At 46.0% G+C, this 19509-nt stretch overlaps 1 protein-coding gene across 1 annotated transcript in view; it reads right to left on the bottom strand.

Annotated features, from left to right (window-relative positions):
• Positions 1-19509, bottom strand: part of dnah6 (dynein, axonemal, heavy chain 6) — a 184285-nt gene that overhangs the window by 150688 nt on the left and 14088 nt on the right. The window contains exons 11-24 of the mRNA XM_065004536.1: positions 16162-16317; positions 14712-14762; positions 14429-14641; positions 13813-13993; positions 13628-13724; positions 13243-13471; positions 8578-8742; positions 8294-8404; positions 7969-8094; positions 7517-7672; positions 2700-2861; positions 2206-2343; positions 1426-1593; positions 1188-1336 (exon numbers count right to left, since the gene is read on the bottom strand). Of these exons, the coding sequence (XP_064860608.1) occupies positions 1188-1336; positions 1426-1593; positions 2206-2343; positions 2700-2861; positions 7517-7672; positions 7969-8094; positions 8294-8404; positions 8578-8742; positions 13243-13471; positions 13628-13724; positions 13813-13993; positions 14429-14641; positions 14712-14762; positions 16162-16317 (2102 nt within the window). The remainder of the gene's footprint in view (positions 1-1187; positions 1337-1425; positions 1594-2205; positions 2344-2699; positions 2862-7516; positions 7673-7968; positions 8095-8293; positions 8405-8577; positions 8743-13242; positions 13472-13627; positions 13725-13812; positions 13994-14428; positions 14642-14711; positions 14763-16161; positions 16318-19509) is intronic.

Here is a 19509-nt window from a genome sequence, read left to right as displayed (position 1 = left end):
GTGGGTCCTACCTAGACGGGTATAGAATAGCACCCCTTGTGGGTCCTACCCTAGACCGGTAGAGAATAGCACCCCTGTGGGTCCTATCCTAGACCAGTAGAGAATAGCACCTCCTGTGGGTCCTACCCTAGAACGGTAGAGAATAGCACCCCTGTGGGTCCTACCCTAGACCGGTAGAGAATAGCACCCTCTGTGGGTCCTACCCTAGACCAGTATAGAATAGCACCCCTTGTGGGTCCTACCCTAGACCAGTATAGAATAGCACCCCTGTGGGTCCTACCCTAGACCAGTAGAGAATAGCACCCCCTTTTTCTCTCTGTGGGTCCTACCCTAGACCGGTAGAGAATAGCACCCCCTGTGGGTCCTACCCTAGACCGGTATAGAATAGCACCCCCTGTGGGTCCTACCCTAGACCAGTAGAGAATAGCACCCCCTGTGGGTCCTACCCTAGACCGGTAGAGAATAGCACCCCCTGTGGGTCCTACCCTAGACCAGTATAGAATAGCACCCCCTGTGGGTCCTACCCTAGACCAGTATAGAATAGCACCCCCTGTGGGTCCTACCCTAGACCGGTATAGAATAGCACCCCCTGTGGGTCCTACCCTAGACGGGTATAGAATAGCACCCCTTGTGGGTCCTACCCTAGACCGGTAGAGAATAGCACCCCCTGTGGGTCCTATCCTAGACCAGTAGAGAATAGCACCTCCTGTGGGTCCTACCCTAGAACGGTAGAGAATAGCACCCCCTGTGGGTCCTACCCTAGACCGGTAGAGAATAGCACCCTCTGTGGGTCCTACCCTAGACCAGTATAGAATAGCACCCCTTGTGGGTCCTACCCTAGACCAGTATAGAATAGCACCCCCTGTGGGTCCTACCCTAGACCAGTAGAGAATAGCACCCCCTGTGGGTCCTACCCTAGACCGGTAGAGAATAGCACCCCCTGTGGGTCCTACCCTAGACCGGTATAGAATAGCACCCCCTGTGGGTCCTACCCTAGACCAGTAGAGAATAGCACCCCCTGTGGGTCCTACCCTAGACCGGTAGAGAATAGCACCCCCTGTGGGTCCTACCCTAGACCAGTATAGAATAGCACCCCCTGTGGGTCCTACCCTAGACCAGTATAGAATAGCACCCCCTGTGGGTCCTACCCTAGACCAGTATAGAATAGCACCCCCTGTGGGTCCTACCCTGCCATGACGAGGACAGACTTGACGGCCCTCATGCCGAAGTCGTAGTGGTCCTGTTGGGAGAGCTGCTCAGAACACAGCTTGTACATCTGGGTCATCTTACGGGCCAGAGTCTTACTGGACTCAAAACCCTCAGAGTAGAGGATCACCTAGAGGAGGGGAGAATGGAAGTCAATGATCTGGTCCCCAGCTACAAATGACCTCAGCATCGTAACACATCCCCAGCCCCCCCAGTTACCTCAGCGATCAGGGCATAGTTGGGCACCATCATGGCTATGGGTCTGAACAGGGCTTTGAGGTTGTCAGGGAGCTCAGTGCGTCCAGCGTAGCCTGGGTTCATAGTGATGAAGGCAGCACATGTCATCACCAGCTTGATCTCTCTGCCCTCAAACATGAACCTGGACAGCTACAAGACAGAGACCACATGACACGGAGGACTGAACCGGGTTGTGAGCATCTACCGTGTCGTTTACTTAGGTAGTGTACACATCACCATGACAACAGGAACAGACGATTCTGTTAGTTAAACTACCTTTGTTACACTGAGGTCTGAAGAAACAGACCTGATATCCATGCTTTAGTTCAGAGGGCTAACAACTTCTTCAGCCGAGCGGACATCAATCTTGCCTGATGTCTTCACATTGTGGATGGTGATGAGTTGTAGGTACCAGTATATACTGTATTTGTGATATATTCCAGCAATAAGTCCCGAGGAGCTGTGGTTCTTGGCCAATATACCACGGCTAACGGCTGTTCTTAAGCACGACACAAAGCAGAGTGCCTGGATACAGCCCTTAGCCGTGGTATATTGGTCATATACCACAAACCCAGGGTTGCCTTAATGCTATTATAAACTGGTTATCAACATAATTAGAGCAATAAAAATAAACGTTTTGTCATACTGGTGGTATACTGTCTCATATACCATGGATTTCAGCCAATCAGCATCCAGGGCTCGAACCACCCAGTTTCTAAATGTAAAGATATTGGGACAGACAGGGGAAAGGGGAGGGTATACCTTCGCCATCTTGGCATTGCGGATAGTAATGAGTTGCTGGGCGATGACAGACAGCACCTCGATGTCGATGCGGTTAAACTCATCAAAACAACACCAGGCCCCTGATTGGGCCAGACCACTGAAGAACTTCCCCATCATCTACAACACAGACAGGTGATTGGTTAAGCAGATAGCAGGAATAAAACAGGATCCTTCATTATGAAGAAGATCCACTGCTGTGGTGACACTGTCCCCTAGTGTTAGTGTCTGGGTAAAACAAAGACAATAGGAGAGAGAGAGACAGAGGGTTGGGATTAGAAGGGTAAAGGAAGAGGGGGAGAGAACAGGGTTCCCCAAACTAGGTTTGTTTCTTGCCCTAGCACTACACAGCTGATTGAAATAACCAACTCATCATCAGTCTCTGATTATTTGACTCAGCCGTGCAATGCTAGGGCAGGATTGAGTTTGGGAAACCCTGGAATAGAAGGTTCTGTGCTGGTCAGTCTAATCAGTACCTTGTAGTCCAGTCCATCAGAACAGTTGAAGACGACACACTGGATGGACAGAGCCTTGGCCAGGTCCTTAGTGGTCTCCGTCTTCCCTGTTCCAGCTGGGCCTGCTGGAGCCCCACCAAGGTCTAACTGAAGAGCCCCCATCAGACACAGGTAGCAACGATCCTAGAGACATACAACGGGTTAATGGATGGAGAGATCCTAGAGAGATACAACAGGTTAATGGGTGGAGAGATCCTAGAGAGAGACAACAGGTTAATGGATGGAGAGATCCTAGAGAGAGACATGCAACAGGTTAATGGATGGAGAGATCAGACAGGTTAATGGATGGAGAGATCCTAGGAGAGATACAACAGGTTAATGGGTGGAGAGATCATGCAACAGGTTAATGGATGGAGAGATCCTAGAGAGAGACAACAGGTTAATGGGATGGAGAGATCCTAGAGAGATACAACAGGTTAATGAATGGAGAGATCCTAGAGAGAGACAACAGGTTAATAGATGGAGAGATCCTAGAGAGAGACAACAGGTTAATAGATGGAGAGATCCTAGAGAGAGACAACAGGTTAATAGATGGAGAGATCCTAGAGAGAGGTTAATAGATGGAGAGATCCTAGACAACAGGTTAATAGATGGAGAGATCCTAGAGAGAGACAACAGGTTAATAGATGGAGAGATCCTAGAGAGAGACAACAGGTTAATGGATGGAGAGATCCTAGAGAGAGACAACAGGTTAATAGATGGAGAGATCCTAGAGAGAGACAACAGGTTAATAGATGGAGAGATCCTAGAGAGATACAAATGGATGGAGAGATCAGGTTAATGGGAGAGATGGAGAGATTAATAGATGGAGAGATCCTAGAGAGAGACATGCAACAGGTTAATGGATGGAGAGATCCTAGAGAGAGACAACAGGTTAATGGATGGAGAGATCCTAGAGAGATACAACAGGTTAATGGATGTGGAGAGATCCTTAGAGAGATCCTAGAGAGAGACATGCAACAGGTTAATGGATGGAGAGATCCTAGAGAGAGACAACAGGTTAATAGATGGAGAGATCCTAGAGAGATACAACAGGTTAATGAATGGAGAGATCCTAGAGAGAGACAACAGGTTAATAGATGGAGAGATCCTAGAGAGAGACATACAACGGGTTAATGGATGGAGAGATCCTAGAGAGATACAACAGGTTAATGGATGGAGAGATCCTAGAGAGAGACATACAACGGGTTAATGGATGGAGAGATCCTAGAGAGATACAACAGGTTAATGGATGGAGAGATCCTAGAGAGATACAACAGGTTAATGAATGGAGAGATCCTAGAGAGAGACAACAGGTTAATAGATGGAGAGATCCTAGAGAGAGACAACAGGTTAATAGATGGAGAGATCCTAGAGACATACAACGGGTTAATGGATGGAGAGATCCTAGAGAGAGACATACAACGGGTTAATGGATGGAGAGATCCTAGAGAGAGACATGCAACAGGTTAATGGATGGAGAGATCCTAGAGAGAGACAACAGGTTAATAGATGGAGAGATCCTAGAGAGAGACAACAGGTTAATAGATGGAGAGATCCTAGAGAGAGACAAGAGGTTAATAGATGGAGAGATCCTAGAGAGATACAACAGGTTAATGGATGGAGAGATCCTAGAGAGAGACATACAACGGGTTAATGGATGGAGAGATCCTAGAGAGATACAACAGGTTAATGGATGGAGAGATCCTAGAGAGACATACAACGGGTTAATGAATGGAGAGATCCTAGAGAGAGACATACAACAGGTTAATGGATGGAGAGATCCTAGAGAGATCCTAGAGAGATCCTAGAGACATACAACAGGTTAATGGATGGAGAGATCCTAGAGAGAGACAACAGGTTAATAGATGGAGAGATCCTAGAGAGACAACAGGTTAATAGATGGAGAGAGAGAGACAACAGGTTAATAGATGGAGAGACAACAGGTTAATAGATGGAGAGATCCTAGAGAGATCCTAGAGAGATCCTAGAGAGACACAACAGGTTAATAGATGGAGAGATCCTAGAGAGAGACAACAGGTTAATAGATGGAGAGATCCTAGAGAGAGACAACAGGTTAATAGATGGAGAGATCCTAGAGAGAGACAACAGGTTAATAGATGGAGAGATCCTAGAGAGAGACAACAGGTTAATAGATGGAGAGATCCTAGAGAGACAACAGGTTAATAGATGGAGAGATCCTAGAGAGAGACAACAGGTTAATAGATGGAGAGATCCTAGAGAGAGACAACAGGTTAATAGATGGAGAGATCCTAGAGAGACACAACAGGTTAATAGATGGAGAGATCCTAGAGAGAGACAACAGGTTAATAGATGGAGAGATCCTAGAGAGAGACAACAGGTTAATAGATGGAGAGATCCTAGAGAGAGACAACAGGTTAATAGATGGAGAGATCCTAGAGAGATCCTAGAGAGACACAACAGGTTAATGGGTGAAGAGATCCTAGAGAGAGACAATGGGTTAATAGATGGAGAGATCCTAGAGAGACACAATGGGTTAATGGATGGAAAGATCCTACAGAGACAAAACGGGTTTGTGGAATTTCTTTCCTTCTTAATGCATTTGAGCTGTGACAAGGTAGGGGTGGTATACAGAAGATAGCCCTATTTGGTAAAAGACCAAGTCCATATTATGGCAAGAACAGCTCAAATAAGCAAAGAGAAACTACAGTCCATCATTACTTTAAGACATGAAGGTCAACCAATCAGGAAAATTAAGAACTTTGAAAGTTGCTTCAAGTGCAGTCGCAAAAACGATGATGAAACTGGCTCTCATGAGGACTGCCACAGGAAAGGAAGACCCAGAGTTACCTCTGCTACAGAGGACAAGTTCATTAGAGCTACCTGTCTCTCATGAGGACAGCCACAGGAAAGGAAGACCCAGAGTTACCTCTGCTACAGAGGACAAGTTCATTAGAGCTACCTGTCTCTCATGAGGACTGCCACAGGAAAGGAAGACCCAGAGTTACCTCTGCTACAGAGGACAAGTTCATTAGAGCTACCTGTCTCACATGAGGACAGCCACAGGAAAGGAAGACCCAGAGTTACCTCTGCTACAGAGGACAAGTTCATTAGAGCTACCTGTCTCACATGAGGACTGCCACAGGAAAGGAAGACCCAGAGTTACCTCTGCTACAGAGGACAAGTTCATTAGAGCTACCTGTCTCACATGAGGACTGCCACAGGAAAGGAAGACCCAGAGTTACCTCTGCTACAGAGGACAAGTTCATTAGAGCTACCTGTCTCTCATGAGGACAGCCACAGGAAAGCTACCTGTCTCTCATGAGGACCCAGAGTTACCTCTGAAGACCCAGAGTTACCTCTGCTACAGAGGACAAGTTCATTAGAGCTACCTGTCTCTCATGAGGACAGCCACAGGAAAGGAAGACCCAGAGTTACCTCTGCTACAGAGGACAAGTTCATTAGAGCTACCTGTCTCACATGAGGACAGCCACAGGAAAGGAAGACCCAGAGTTACCTCTGCTACAGAGGACAAGTTCATTAGAGCTACCAGCCTCAGAAATTGCAGCCCAAATAGATGCTTCACATAGTTCAAGTAACAGACATCTCAACATCAACTGTTCAGAGGAGACTGGGTAAATCAGGCCTTTGTGGTCAAATTGCTGGAAAGAAGCCACTACTAAAAGGACACCAATAAGAAGAAGAGTTGCTTAGGCCAAGAAACACGAGCAATGAACATTAGACCGGTGGAAATCTGTCCTTTGGTCTGATGAGTCCAAATTTGAGATTTTTGGATCCAACCGTCATCAAATCAAATCAAATGTATTTATATAGCCCTTCGTACATCAGCTGATATCTCAAAGTGCTGTACAGAAACCCAGCCTAAGACCCCAAACAGCAAGCAATGCAGGTGTAGAAGCACGGTGGCTAGGAAAAACTCCCTAGAAAGGCCAAAACCTAGGAAGAAACCTAGAGAGGAACCAGGCATGTAATGTCTTTGTGAGACGCAGGATAGTTGAACGGATGATCTCTGCATGTGTGGTTCCCACCGTGAAGCACGGAGGAAGAGGTGTGATGCTGTGGGGTGCTTTGCTGGTGAAACTGTCTGTGATTTACTTAGAATTCAAGGCACACTTAACCAGCATGGCTACCACCACATTCTGCAGCGATATGCCATCCCATCTGGTTTGAGCTTAGTAGGACTATCATTTGTTTTTCAACAGGACAATGACCCAACACACCTCAAAGCTGTGTAAGGGCTATTTGACCAAGAAGGAGAGTGAAGTGCTGCATCAGATGACCTGGCATCCACATTACCAAACCTCAACCAATTGAGATGGTTTGGGATGAGTTGGACCGCAGAGTGAAAAGCAGCCAACAAGTGCTCAGCATATGTGGGAACTCCTTCAAGACTGTTGGAAAAGCATTCCAGGTGAAGCGGGTTGAGAGAATGCCAAGAGTGGGCAAAGCTGTCATCATGGCAAAGGGTGGCTACATTGAAGAATCTCAAATATAAAATATATTTTGATTTGTTTAACTTTGAGACACGGGGAACATGGGCATGTTAATCAAGGCATCCTGACACATATTTCCCCACGTAGTGCTTTTCTGATTTCCCCATGCAGTCTGATGAGGGAAAATGTCCCGAAGTGCAGGTGCACACACACACACACACCAAGACAATCATGCACAGAAGGATACCATCTGCAATGTCTTAGACTGTTGCTTTGAAACATTGTTTGTCACTGTCTTGTGTGTGTGTGTGTGTGTGTGTGTGTGTGTGTTTGTGTGTGTGTGTGTGTGTGTGTGTGTATTACTGTGAGTGGGGTGATGACGAGGCGAGGGCAGGCCCCCAGGTATTCATATCCATAGATGTAGGTGGACAGAGCCATCCTGGCCACACAGTTATCTAGGTCCAAGTCCCAGTAGTAACGCAGCTGCCTCTGCCACTCAAAGTTACTGCTGGAGTCAACCTACACACACACACACACACAGACACACACACACAGACACACACATACACACACGCGCACACACACACACACACACACACACACACACACACACACACACACACACACACACACACACACACACACACACACACACACACACACACACAGCCTTGGTCACTAATCAAGGTCAAGGCCAAATAAACAGGACATAAACTGTTGTTTTTGATCAGACAAGTTGGATTTATGTAAAACAATATTTTTTGAATGAACTACACTTCCCATGATGCAGTGGGTGGTTTGCAGGCGTACAATACCTTCCGGGCCACGAGGTCTGTGACAATGTCCCTGGCATGCACGTCTACGGTGATGAGAGCTGTGATGATGTTACGGTGCAGGGTGGGAAGTTGGCCTCGAACCAGGGCTGCTAGGGCATTCAGCCTCTATAGACAGACAGACAGATAGATAGACAGACAGACAAGTAGGGAGGGAGGCAGGCAGACAGACAAGCAGACAGACAGACACGAGGAGAATCATCAAATGATAAAAAAACAAAAGTATTTCTATAAAGATAAATATCTCTGTTCCAAGGTGTTGTCACCACTGTAGGCTGTTGAAAACAGTCATTTTGGACGGTCGTACATCAATGTTGACATATTCAAAGTCCTGCAGGGCCATGAAGTGGTCGTGGTCTCCCTCCAGACAGCCGTCCAGGTCTCTGCACCACATCAACTGACTGATAGTTAACACCACCTGGTGGACACAGAGGAGCACTGCAGCTGGACATTAACCTCTTACAGACACCAGGTTTACAACACATGATAATCATACAATAGGAATTCATTCATTTCTTCAGAGGCTACTCTCGTTGTTTGCTCTGGTAGTCAGCGATGGAGGTTAGTGTGTGTGTGTGTGTGTGTGTGTACCTGTGAGGGGTGTCCAGCCACCACCCACTCCTCTCGTTCTTTACTCTGGTAGTCAGCGATGGAGGCCTTGCTGAGGCGGCGGAGGGAAGAGAACATGGCCTCCTCTACTTTACCCAGCCAGTCCTCTACGTTACCACGCGCCTTCAGACCTTTAGCCAGGCCCACCTACACACACACAGAATGAACACACACAGATACACACACACAGAATGAACACACACAGATACACACACACAGAATGAACACACACAGATACACACACACAGAATGAACACACACAAATACACACACACAGAATGAACACACAGATACACACACAAAGAATGAACACACACAGATACACACACACAGAATGAACACACACAGATACACACACACAGAATGAACACACACAGATACACACACACAGAATGAACACACACAAATACACACACACAGAATGAACACACAGATACACACACAAAGAATGAACACACACAGATACACACACACAGAATGAACACACACAGATACACACACAAAGAATGAACACACACAGATACACACACACAGAATGAACACACACAGATACACACACACAGAATGAACACACACAGATACACACACACAGAATGAACACACAGATACACACACACAGAATGAACACACAGATACACACACACAGAATGAACACACAGATACACACACACAGAATGAACACACACAGATACACACACACAGAATGAACACACACAGATACACACACAAAGAATGAACACACACAGATACACACACACAGAATGAACACACACAAATACACACACACAGAATGAACACACACAAATACACACACACAGAATGTGTGACCAGTATATTACCTACCTTCTCTCTCTCAGGTGAGACCATGACCAGTATATTACCTACCTTCACTCTCTCAGGTGAGACCATGACCAGTATATTACCTACCTTCTCTCTCTCAGGTGAGACCATGACCAGTATATTACCTACCTTCTCTCCTTCAGGTGAGACCATGACCAGTATATTACCTACCTTCTCTCTCTCAGGTGAGACCATGACCAGTATATTACCTACCTTCTCTCTCAGGTGAGACCATGACCAGTATATTACCTACCTTCTCTCTCAGGTGAGACCATGACCAGTATATTACCTACCTTCTCTCCTTCAGGTGAGACCATGACCAGACCAGTATATTACCTACCTTCTCTCCTTCAGGTGAGACCATAACCAGTATATTACCTATCTTCTCTCCTTCAGGTGAGACCATTATATTACCTACCTTCTCTCCTTCAGGTGAGACCATGACCAGTATATTACCTACCTTCTCTCCTTCAGGTGAGACCATGACCAGTATATTACCTACCTTCTCTCCTTCAGGTGAGACCATGACCAGTATATTACCTACCTTCTCTCTCTCAGGTGAGACCATGACCAGTATATTACCTACCTTCTCTCTCTTCAGGTGAGACCATGACCAGTATATTACCTACCTTCTCTCTCTCAGGTGAGACCATGACCAGTATATTACCTACCTTCTCTCCTTCAGGTGAGACCATGACCAGTATATTACCTACCTTCTCTCTCTCAGGTGAGACCATGACCAGTATATTACCTACCTTCTCTCTTCAGGTGAGACCATGACCAGTATATTACCTACCTTCTCTCCTTCAGGTGAGACCATGACCAGTATATTACCTACCTTCTCCTTCTCCTTCAGGTGAGACCATGACCAGTATATTACCTACCTTCTCTCCTTCAGGTGAGACCATGACCAGTATATTACCTACCTTCTCTCCTTCAGGTGAGACCATGACCAGTATATTACCTACCTTCTCTCTCTCTCAGGTGAGACCATGACCAGTATATTACCTACCTTCTCTCCTTCAGGTGAGACCATGACCAGTATATTACCTACCTTCTCTCCTTCAGGTGAGACCATGACCAGTATATTACCTACCTTCTCTCCTTCAGGTGAGACCATGACCAGTATATTACCTACCTTCTCTCCTTCAGGTGAGACCATGACCAGTATATTACCTACCTTCTCTCCTTCAGGTGAGACCATGACCAGTATATTACCTACCTTCTCTCTCTCAGGTGAGACCATGACCAGTATATTACCTACCTTCTCTCTCTTCAGGTGAGACCATGACCAGTATATTACCTACCTTCTCTCCTTCAGGTGAGACCATGACCAGTATATTACCTACCTTCTCTCCTTCAGGTGAGACCATGACCAGTATATTACCTACCTTCTCTCTCTCTTCAGGTGAGACCATGACCAGTATATTACCTACCTTCTCTCCTTCAGGTGAGACCATGACCAGTATATTACCTACCTTCTCTCCTTCAGGTGAGACCATGACCAGTATATTACCTACCTTCTCTCCTTCAGGTGAGACCATGACCAGTATATTACCTACCTTCTCTCCTTCAGGTGAGACCATGACCAGTATATTACCTACCTTCTCTCCTCAGGTGAGACCATGACCAGTATATTACCTACCTTCTCTCCTTCAGGTGAGACCATGACCAGTATATTACCTACCTTCTCTCCTTCAGGTGAGACCATGACCAGTATATTACCTACCTTCTCTTCAGGTGAGACCATGACCAGTATATTACCTACCTTCTCTCCTTCAGGTGAGACCATGACCAGTATATTACCTACCTTCTCTCCTTCAGGTGAGACCATGACCAGTATATTACCTACCTTCTCTCCTTCAGGTGAGACCATGACCAGTATATTACCTACCTTCTCTCCTTCAGGTGAGACCACCTTAGACCAGTATATTACCTACCTTCTCTCCTTCAGGTGAGACCATGACCAGTATATTACCTACCTTCTCTCCTTCAGGTGAGACCATGACCAGTATATTACCTACCTTCTCTCTCAGGTGAGACCATGACCAGTATATTACCTACCTTCTCTCTTCAGGTGAGACCATGACCAGTATATTACCTACCTTCTCTCCTTCAGGTGAGACCATGACCAGTATATTACCTACCTTCTCTCCTTCAGGTGAGACCATGACCAGTATATTACCTACCTTCTCTCCTTCAGGTGAGACCATGACCAGTATATTACCTACCTTCTCTCCTTCAGGTGAGACCATGACCAGTATATTACCTACCTTCTCTCCTTCAGGTGAGACCATGACCAGTATATTACCTACCTTCTCTCCTTCAGGTGAGACCATGACCAGTATATTACCTACCTTCTCTCCTTCAGGTGAGACCATGACCAGTATATTACCTACCTTCTCTCCTTCAGGTGAGACCATGACCAGTATATTACCTACCTTCTCTCCTTCAGGTGAGACCATGACCAGTATATTACCTACCTTCTCTCCTTCAGGTGAGACCATGACCAGTATATTACCTACCTTCTCTCTTCAGGTGAGACCATGACCAGTATATTACCTACCTTCTCTCCTTCAGGTGAGACCATGACCAGTATATTACCTACCTTCTCTCCTTCAGGTGAGACCATGACCAGTATATTACCTACCTTCTCTCTCTTCAGGTGAGACCATGACCAGTATATTACCTACCTTCTCTTCTTCAGGTGAGACCATGACCAGTATATTACCTACCTTCTCTCCTTCAGGTGAGACCATGACCAGTATATTACCTACCTTCTCTCCTTCAGGTGAGACCATGACCAGTATATTACCTACCTTCTCTCCTTCAGGTGAGACCATGACCAGATATTACCTAGGTGAGACCATATATATTACCTACCTTCTCTCCTTCAGGTGAGACCATGACCAGTATATTACCTACCTTCTCTCCTTCAGGTGAGACCATGACCAGTATATTACCTACCTTCTCTCCTTCAGGTGAGACCATGACCAGTATATTACCTACCTTCTCTCCTTCAGGTGAGACCATGACCAGTATATTACCTACCTTCTCTCCTTCAGGTGAGAATCTGACCAGTATATTACCTACCTTCTCTCCTTCAGGTGAGACCATGACCAGTATATTACCTACCTTCTCTCCTTCAGGTGAGACCATGACTAGTATATTACCTACCTTCTCTCCCTCAGGTGAGACCATGACCAGTATATTACCTACCTTCTCTCTCTCAGGTGAGACCATGACCAGTATATTACCTACCTTATCTTCTTCAGGTGAGACCATGACCAGTATATTACCTACCTTCTCTCCTTCAGGTGAGACGATGACCAGTATATTACCTACCTTCTCTCCTTCAGGTGAGACCATGACCAGTATATTACCTACCTTCTCTCTCTCAGGTGAGACCATGACCAGTATATTACCTAACTTCTCTCTCTCAGGTGAGACCATGACCAGTATATTACCTACCTCCTCTCCTTCAGGTGAGACCATGACCAGTATATTACCTACCTTCTCTCCTTCAGGTGAGACCATGACCAGTATATTACCTACCTTCTCTCCTTCAGGTGAGACCATGACCAGTATATTACCTACCTTCTCTCCTTCAGGTGAGACCATGACCAGTATATTACCTACCTTCACTCTCTCAGGTGAGACCATGACCAGTATATTACCTACCTTCTCTCCTTCAGGTGAGACCATGACCAGTATATTACCTACCTTCACTCTCTCAGGTGAGACCATGACCAGTATATTACCTACCTTCTCTCCTTCAGGTGAGACCATGACCAGTATATTACCTACCTTCTCTCCTTCAGGTGAGACCATGGCCAGAATGTCGTTGCTGTAGACCTTCTCCTGCTCTCCGTCTGCAGGCTGCGTTGTCATGGCGCCGGGTGGCGGAGGGGGCAGCAGGGCGAACTCCAGGCGGGCGATAGCATCAAAACACTTCCTGAGGTGGGGCTGAACGGCCTGGGGGTTCCTGGTCTGAGCCAAGATCTCCAGGAGCTCATCGTTGGACAGGAAGTAGAACCTGGGAACGGTACCGAGAGACGGACCCGTTGATTCAGGAATTGTCTTCTAACATTTCACCACAGGGAACATCACAACACAGTGAGACTTAACCAAGTGGTTCAGATGTTGACCACCAATCCTGGTCCTAGAGAAATACATGCAGACAGCACAGTACCTGGGGAAGATGACTCTCTTGGACTCCAGGTAGGCCTCCAGACACTTCTGGATCTGGTCTAGCAGGGCGTTGTTGTTCTGGAAGATCTCCAGCAGACCTGTAGAGAGACAAAGAGAACAGGGGAGGGGGGGGGTGACACCCTCTCTCTCTCTCTCTGAGTGTGTGTGAGAGAGAGAGTTAGTTACCTGGCTGTGTAGCAGCCCTCAGAGCATTGGGAAGCCTGTTGACCTTCCTCATAATCTCCTTCCAGGACTTGTCCACCTGGAGGAACATCTTGGCTTCAGCAGGAAGCTGTCTCTGGATGTCTGGAGCACTGAAGATACTCTCCAGATACAGCCAGTTACGCTGACACGTCAGCCACTCTTCCTACAGGAGGGAGGGAGGGAGGGAGAGGAGAGAGAGAGAGAGAGAGAGAGAGAGAGAGAGAGAGAGAGAGAGAGAGAGAGAGGGAGGGAGGGAGGGAGGGAGGGAGGGAGGGAGGGAGGGAGGGAGGGAGGGAAATCAGTGAGAGAAAGAGGGTTAAGATTAGAAGGGTAGAGGGGGAGAAGGAGGAGAGAATTACCTAGCATTTGATACATGACCATTAGCATTTGATACATGACCATTAGCATTTGATACATGACCATTAGCATTTGATACATGACCATTAGCATTTGATACATGACCATTAGCATTTGATACATGACCATTTGACGTATAAAACAGCATCATCACACAGTCCCATCCATTTCATATGGTCTCTAGTCTCTCACCTTGAGTTTAGCCAAAACAGTAAATGAATGTGATTGGTCTCGGTCTCACCAGTGTCTGGCTGAAGAGGTTTAGCTGCCTCTGCCACTCGTCTACTCTGGTCTTGATGGGTCCGACGTAGCGAGAGGACGCCACCGTGGCCATGTTGATGGTACTGTCATCCAGCAGCACCTGAATGTCATCAGTTCCTCCCAGGATGAACAGGTCTTTAGACTCCCGGTGGGAGAGAACCGGAAACTCCGTGGTCTTCCAGGAATCCTCAACCTACACAGTGGGGTTGAGTTGAGTTTACAGGAAGTAGAACTACAACATGTTCTTCCTGGGTCTTTCCTACCTTTTTAAGGATGGTCTCCAGCGATGCCTCTCCTGAAGCCTGTCCTGACACCTGGAAGAGGAGAACCAGACTGGGTCAAACACTTTACTGTACTGCTTCTGTTTGGCCTGGTTCACCTGCTACAACAGAATGGATACATACAACTACATCAACAAGTCTGTGGTTGGACCCTCCTGTATGTCCATGTCATAGCAGATGTTACCTCCTGTATGTCCATGTCATAGCAGATGTTACCTCCTGTATGTCCATGTCATAGCAGATGTTACCTCCTGTATGTCCATGTCATAGCAGATGTTACCTCCTGTATGTCCATGTCATAGCAGATGTTACCTCCTGTATGTCCATGTCATAGCAGATGTTACCTCCTGTATGTCCATGTCATAGCAGATGTTACCTCCTGTATGTCCATGTCATAGCAGATGTTACCTCCTGTATGTCCATGTCATAGCAGATGTTACCTCCTGTATGTCCATGTCATAGCAGATGTTACCTCCTGTATGTCCATGTCATAGCAGAGGGAGGGTGGTACCTCCTGTATGTCCATGTCATAGCAGATGTTACCTCCTGTATGTCCATGTCATAGCAGAGGGAGGGTGGTACCTCCTGTATGTCCATGTCATAGCAGATGTTACCTCCTGTATGTCCATGTCATAGCAGATGTTACCTCCTGTATGTCCATGTCATATCAGATGTTACCTCCTGTATGTCCATGTCATAGCAGATGTTACCTCCTGTATGTCCATGTCATAGCAGATGTTACCTCCTGTATGTCCATGTCATAGCAGAGGGAGGGTGGTACCTCCTGTATGTCCATGTCATAGCAGAGGGAGGGTGTTACCTCCTGTATGTCCATGTCATAGCAGAGAGGGAGGGTGTTACCTCCTGTATGTCCATGTCATAGCAGAGGGAGGGTGTTACCTCCTGTATGTCCATGTCATAGCAGAGGGAGGGTGTTACCTCCTGTATGTCCATGTCATAGCAGAGGGAGGGTGTTACCTCCTGTATGTCCATGTCATAGCAGAGGGAGGGTGTTACCTCCTGTATGTCCATGTCATAGCAGATGTTACCTCCTGTATGTCCATGTCATAGCAGAGGGAGGGTGTTACCTCCTGTATGTCCATGTCATAGCAGAGGGAGGGTGTTACCTCCTGTATGTCCATGTCATAGTAGAGGGAGAGTGTTACCTCATGTATGTCCATGTCATAGCAGAGGGAGGGTGTTACCTCCTGTATGTCCATGTCATAGCAGAGGGAGGGTGTTACCTCCTGTATGTCCATGTCATAGCAGAGGGAGGGTGTTACCTCCTGTATGTCCATGTCATAGCAGATGTTACCTCCTGTATGTCCATGTCATAGCAGAGGGAGGGTGGTACCTCCTGTATGTCCATGTCATAGCAGAGGGAGGGTGTAACCTCCAGTATGTCCATGTCATAGCAGAGGGAGGGTGTTACCTCCTGTATCGCTTCGCTGTAGCTGAAGATGTTGAGTCCCTCCAGAGAGGCCAGAGTTTGAGGTTCCTCCAGGAGACTGGCCTCTATGACGGCCTCCAGAATCTCCCAGTGTCTGCCCTTCAGACACGGGTTACGCAGGTCTGTGATCACTGGGAGCTGGAGGGAGAAAAGACACACACGTTATACACACCCACAGCCAGGTAACACACACACACACACAGCCACAGCCAGGTAACACACACACACCCTGAGTGTACAAAACATTAGCAACACCTTACTAATATTGAGTTGCACCCCCATTTGCCCTCAGAACAGTCTCAATTCATCAGGACATGGACTCTACAGGGTGTTGAAAGCGTTCCACAGGGATGCTGGCCCATGGTGACTTCAATGCTTCCCACAGTTGTGTCAAGTTGGCTGGATGTCCTTTGGGTGGTGGACCATTCTTGTTACACACAGGAAACTGTTGAGCATGAAAAACCCAGCAGCGTTGCAGTTCTTGACACACTCAAATTGGTGCACCTGGCACCTACTACCATACCCTGTTCAAAGGCATTTAAATCTTTTGTCTTACCCATTCACCCTCTGAATGACACACAAACATTCCATGTCTCAATGGTCTCAAGGCTCAGAAGTCCTTCTTTAACATGTCTCCTCCCCTTCATCTACACTGATTGAAGTGGATTTAACAAGTGACATCAATAAGGGATCATAGCTTTCACCTGGATTCACCTGGTCAGTCTGTCATGGAGAGAGCAGGTGTTCCCTCATGCATATACAGTACATTACAGACCGTAACAAAAAACAATCTTCTGTCACACATCATATCGACATCAACTGGAGAGAATCATCCTACATAACACACATCATATCGACATCAACTGGAGAGAATCATCCTTCACAACACACATCAACTGGAGAGAATCATCCTACACAACACACATCATATCGACATCAACTGGAGAGAATCATCCTACATAACACACATCATATCGACATCAACTGGAGAGAATCATCCTACACAACACACATCATATCGACATCAACTGGAGAGAATCATCCTTCACAACACACATCAACTGGAGAGAATCATCCTACATAACACACATCATATCGACATCAACTGGAGAGAATCATCCTACACAACACACATCATATCGACATCAACTGGAGAGAATCATCCTACACAACACACATCATATCGACATCAACTGGAGAGAATCATCCTACATAACACACATCATATCGACATCAACTGGAGAGAATCATCCTACATAACACACATCATATCGACATCAACTGGAGAGAATCATCCTAACATAACACACATCATATCGACATCAACTGGCAGTCTGTGATCTGGGAGAGAATCATCCTACATAACACACATCATATCGACATCAACTGGAGAGAATCATCCTACACAACACACATCAACTGGAGAGAATCATCCTACACAACACACATCATATCGACATCAACTGGAGAGAATCATCCTACATAACACACATCATATCGACATCAACTGGAGAGAATCATCCTACACAACACACATCAACTGGAGAGAATCATCCTACATAACACACATCATATCGACATCAACTGGAGAGAATCATCCTACATAACACACATCATATCGACATCAACTGGAGAGAATCATCCTACATAACACACATCAACTGGAGAGAATCATCCTACACAACACACATCATATCGACATCAACTGGAGAGAATCATCCTACATAACACACATCATATCGACATCAACTGGAGAGAATCATCCTACACAACACACATCAACTGGAGAGAATCATCCTACACAACACACATCAACTGGAGAGAATCATCCTACACAACACACATCAACTGGAGAGAATCATCCTACACAACACACATCATATCGACATCAACTGGAGAGAATCATCCTACATAACACACATCAACTGGAGAGAATCATCCTACACAACACACATCAACTGGAGAGAATCATCCTACACAACACACATCAACTGGAGAGAATCATCCTACACAACACACATCAACTGGAGAGAATAATCCTACACAACACACATCATATCGACATCAACTGGAGAGAATCATCCTTCACAACACACATCATATCGACATCAACTGGAGAGAATCATCCTACATAACACACATCAACTGGAGAGAATCCTCCTACACAACACACATCAACTGGAGAGAATCATCCTACACAACACACATCATATCGACATCAACTGGAGAGAATCATCCTTCACAACACACATCATATCGACATCAACTGGAGAGAATCATCCTTCACAACACACATCATATCGACATCAACTGGAGAGAATCATCCTTCACAACACACATCATATCGACATCAACTGGAGAGAATCATCCTTCACAACACACATCATATCGACATCAACTGGAGAGAATCATCCTTCACAACACACATCATATCGACATCAACTGGAGAGAATCATCCTACACAACACACATCATATCGACATCAACTGGAGAGAATCATCCTTCACAACACACATCATATCGACATCAACTGGAGAGAATCATCCTTCACAACACACATCATATCGACATCAACTGGAGAGAATCATCCTACACAACACACATCATATCGACATCAACTGGAGAGAATCCTCCTACACAACACACATCAACTGGAGAGAATCCTCCTACACAACACACATCAACTGGAGAGAATCATCCTACACAACACACATCAACTGGAGAGAATCATCCTACACAACACACATCAACTGGAGAGAATCATCCTACATAACACACATCAACTGGAGAGAATCATCCTACATAACACACATTAACTGGAGAGAATCATCCTACACAACACACATCATATCGACATCAACTGGAGAGAATCATCCTTCACAACACACATCATATCGACATCAACTGGAGAGAATCATCCTTCACAACACACATCAACTGGAGAGAATCATCCTACACAACACACATCATATCGACATCAACTGGAGAGAATCATCCTACATAACACACATCAACTGGAGAGAATCATCCTTCACAACACACATCATATCGACATCAACTGGAGAGAATCATCCTACATAACACACATCAACTGGAGAGAATCATCCTTCACAACACACATTAACTGGAGAGAATCATCCTACACAACACACATTAACTGGAGAGAATCATCCTACACAACACACATTAACTGGAGAGAATCATCCTACACAACACACATTAACTGGAGAGAATCATCCTACACAACACACATTAACTGGAGAGAATCATCCTACATAACACACATTAACTGGAGAGAATCATCCTACACACATCAACTGGACATCATCA

The sequence above is a fragment of the Oncorhynchus nerka genome, linkage group LG18, assembly GCF_034236695.1.
Source record: "Oncorhynchus nerka isolate Pitt River linkage group LG18, Oner_Uvic_2.0, whole genome shotgun sequence".
Lineage (NCBI taxonomy): Eukaryota > Metazoa > Chordata > Actinopteri > Salmoniformes > Salmonidae > Oncorhynchus > Oncorhynchus nerka.
This window is presented reverse-complemented; position numbering and strand designations above follow the sequence as displayed.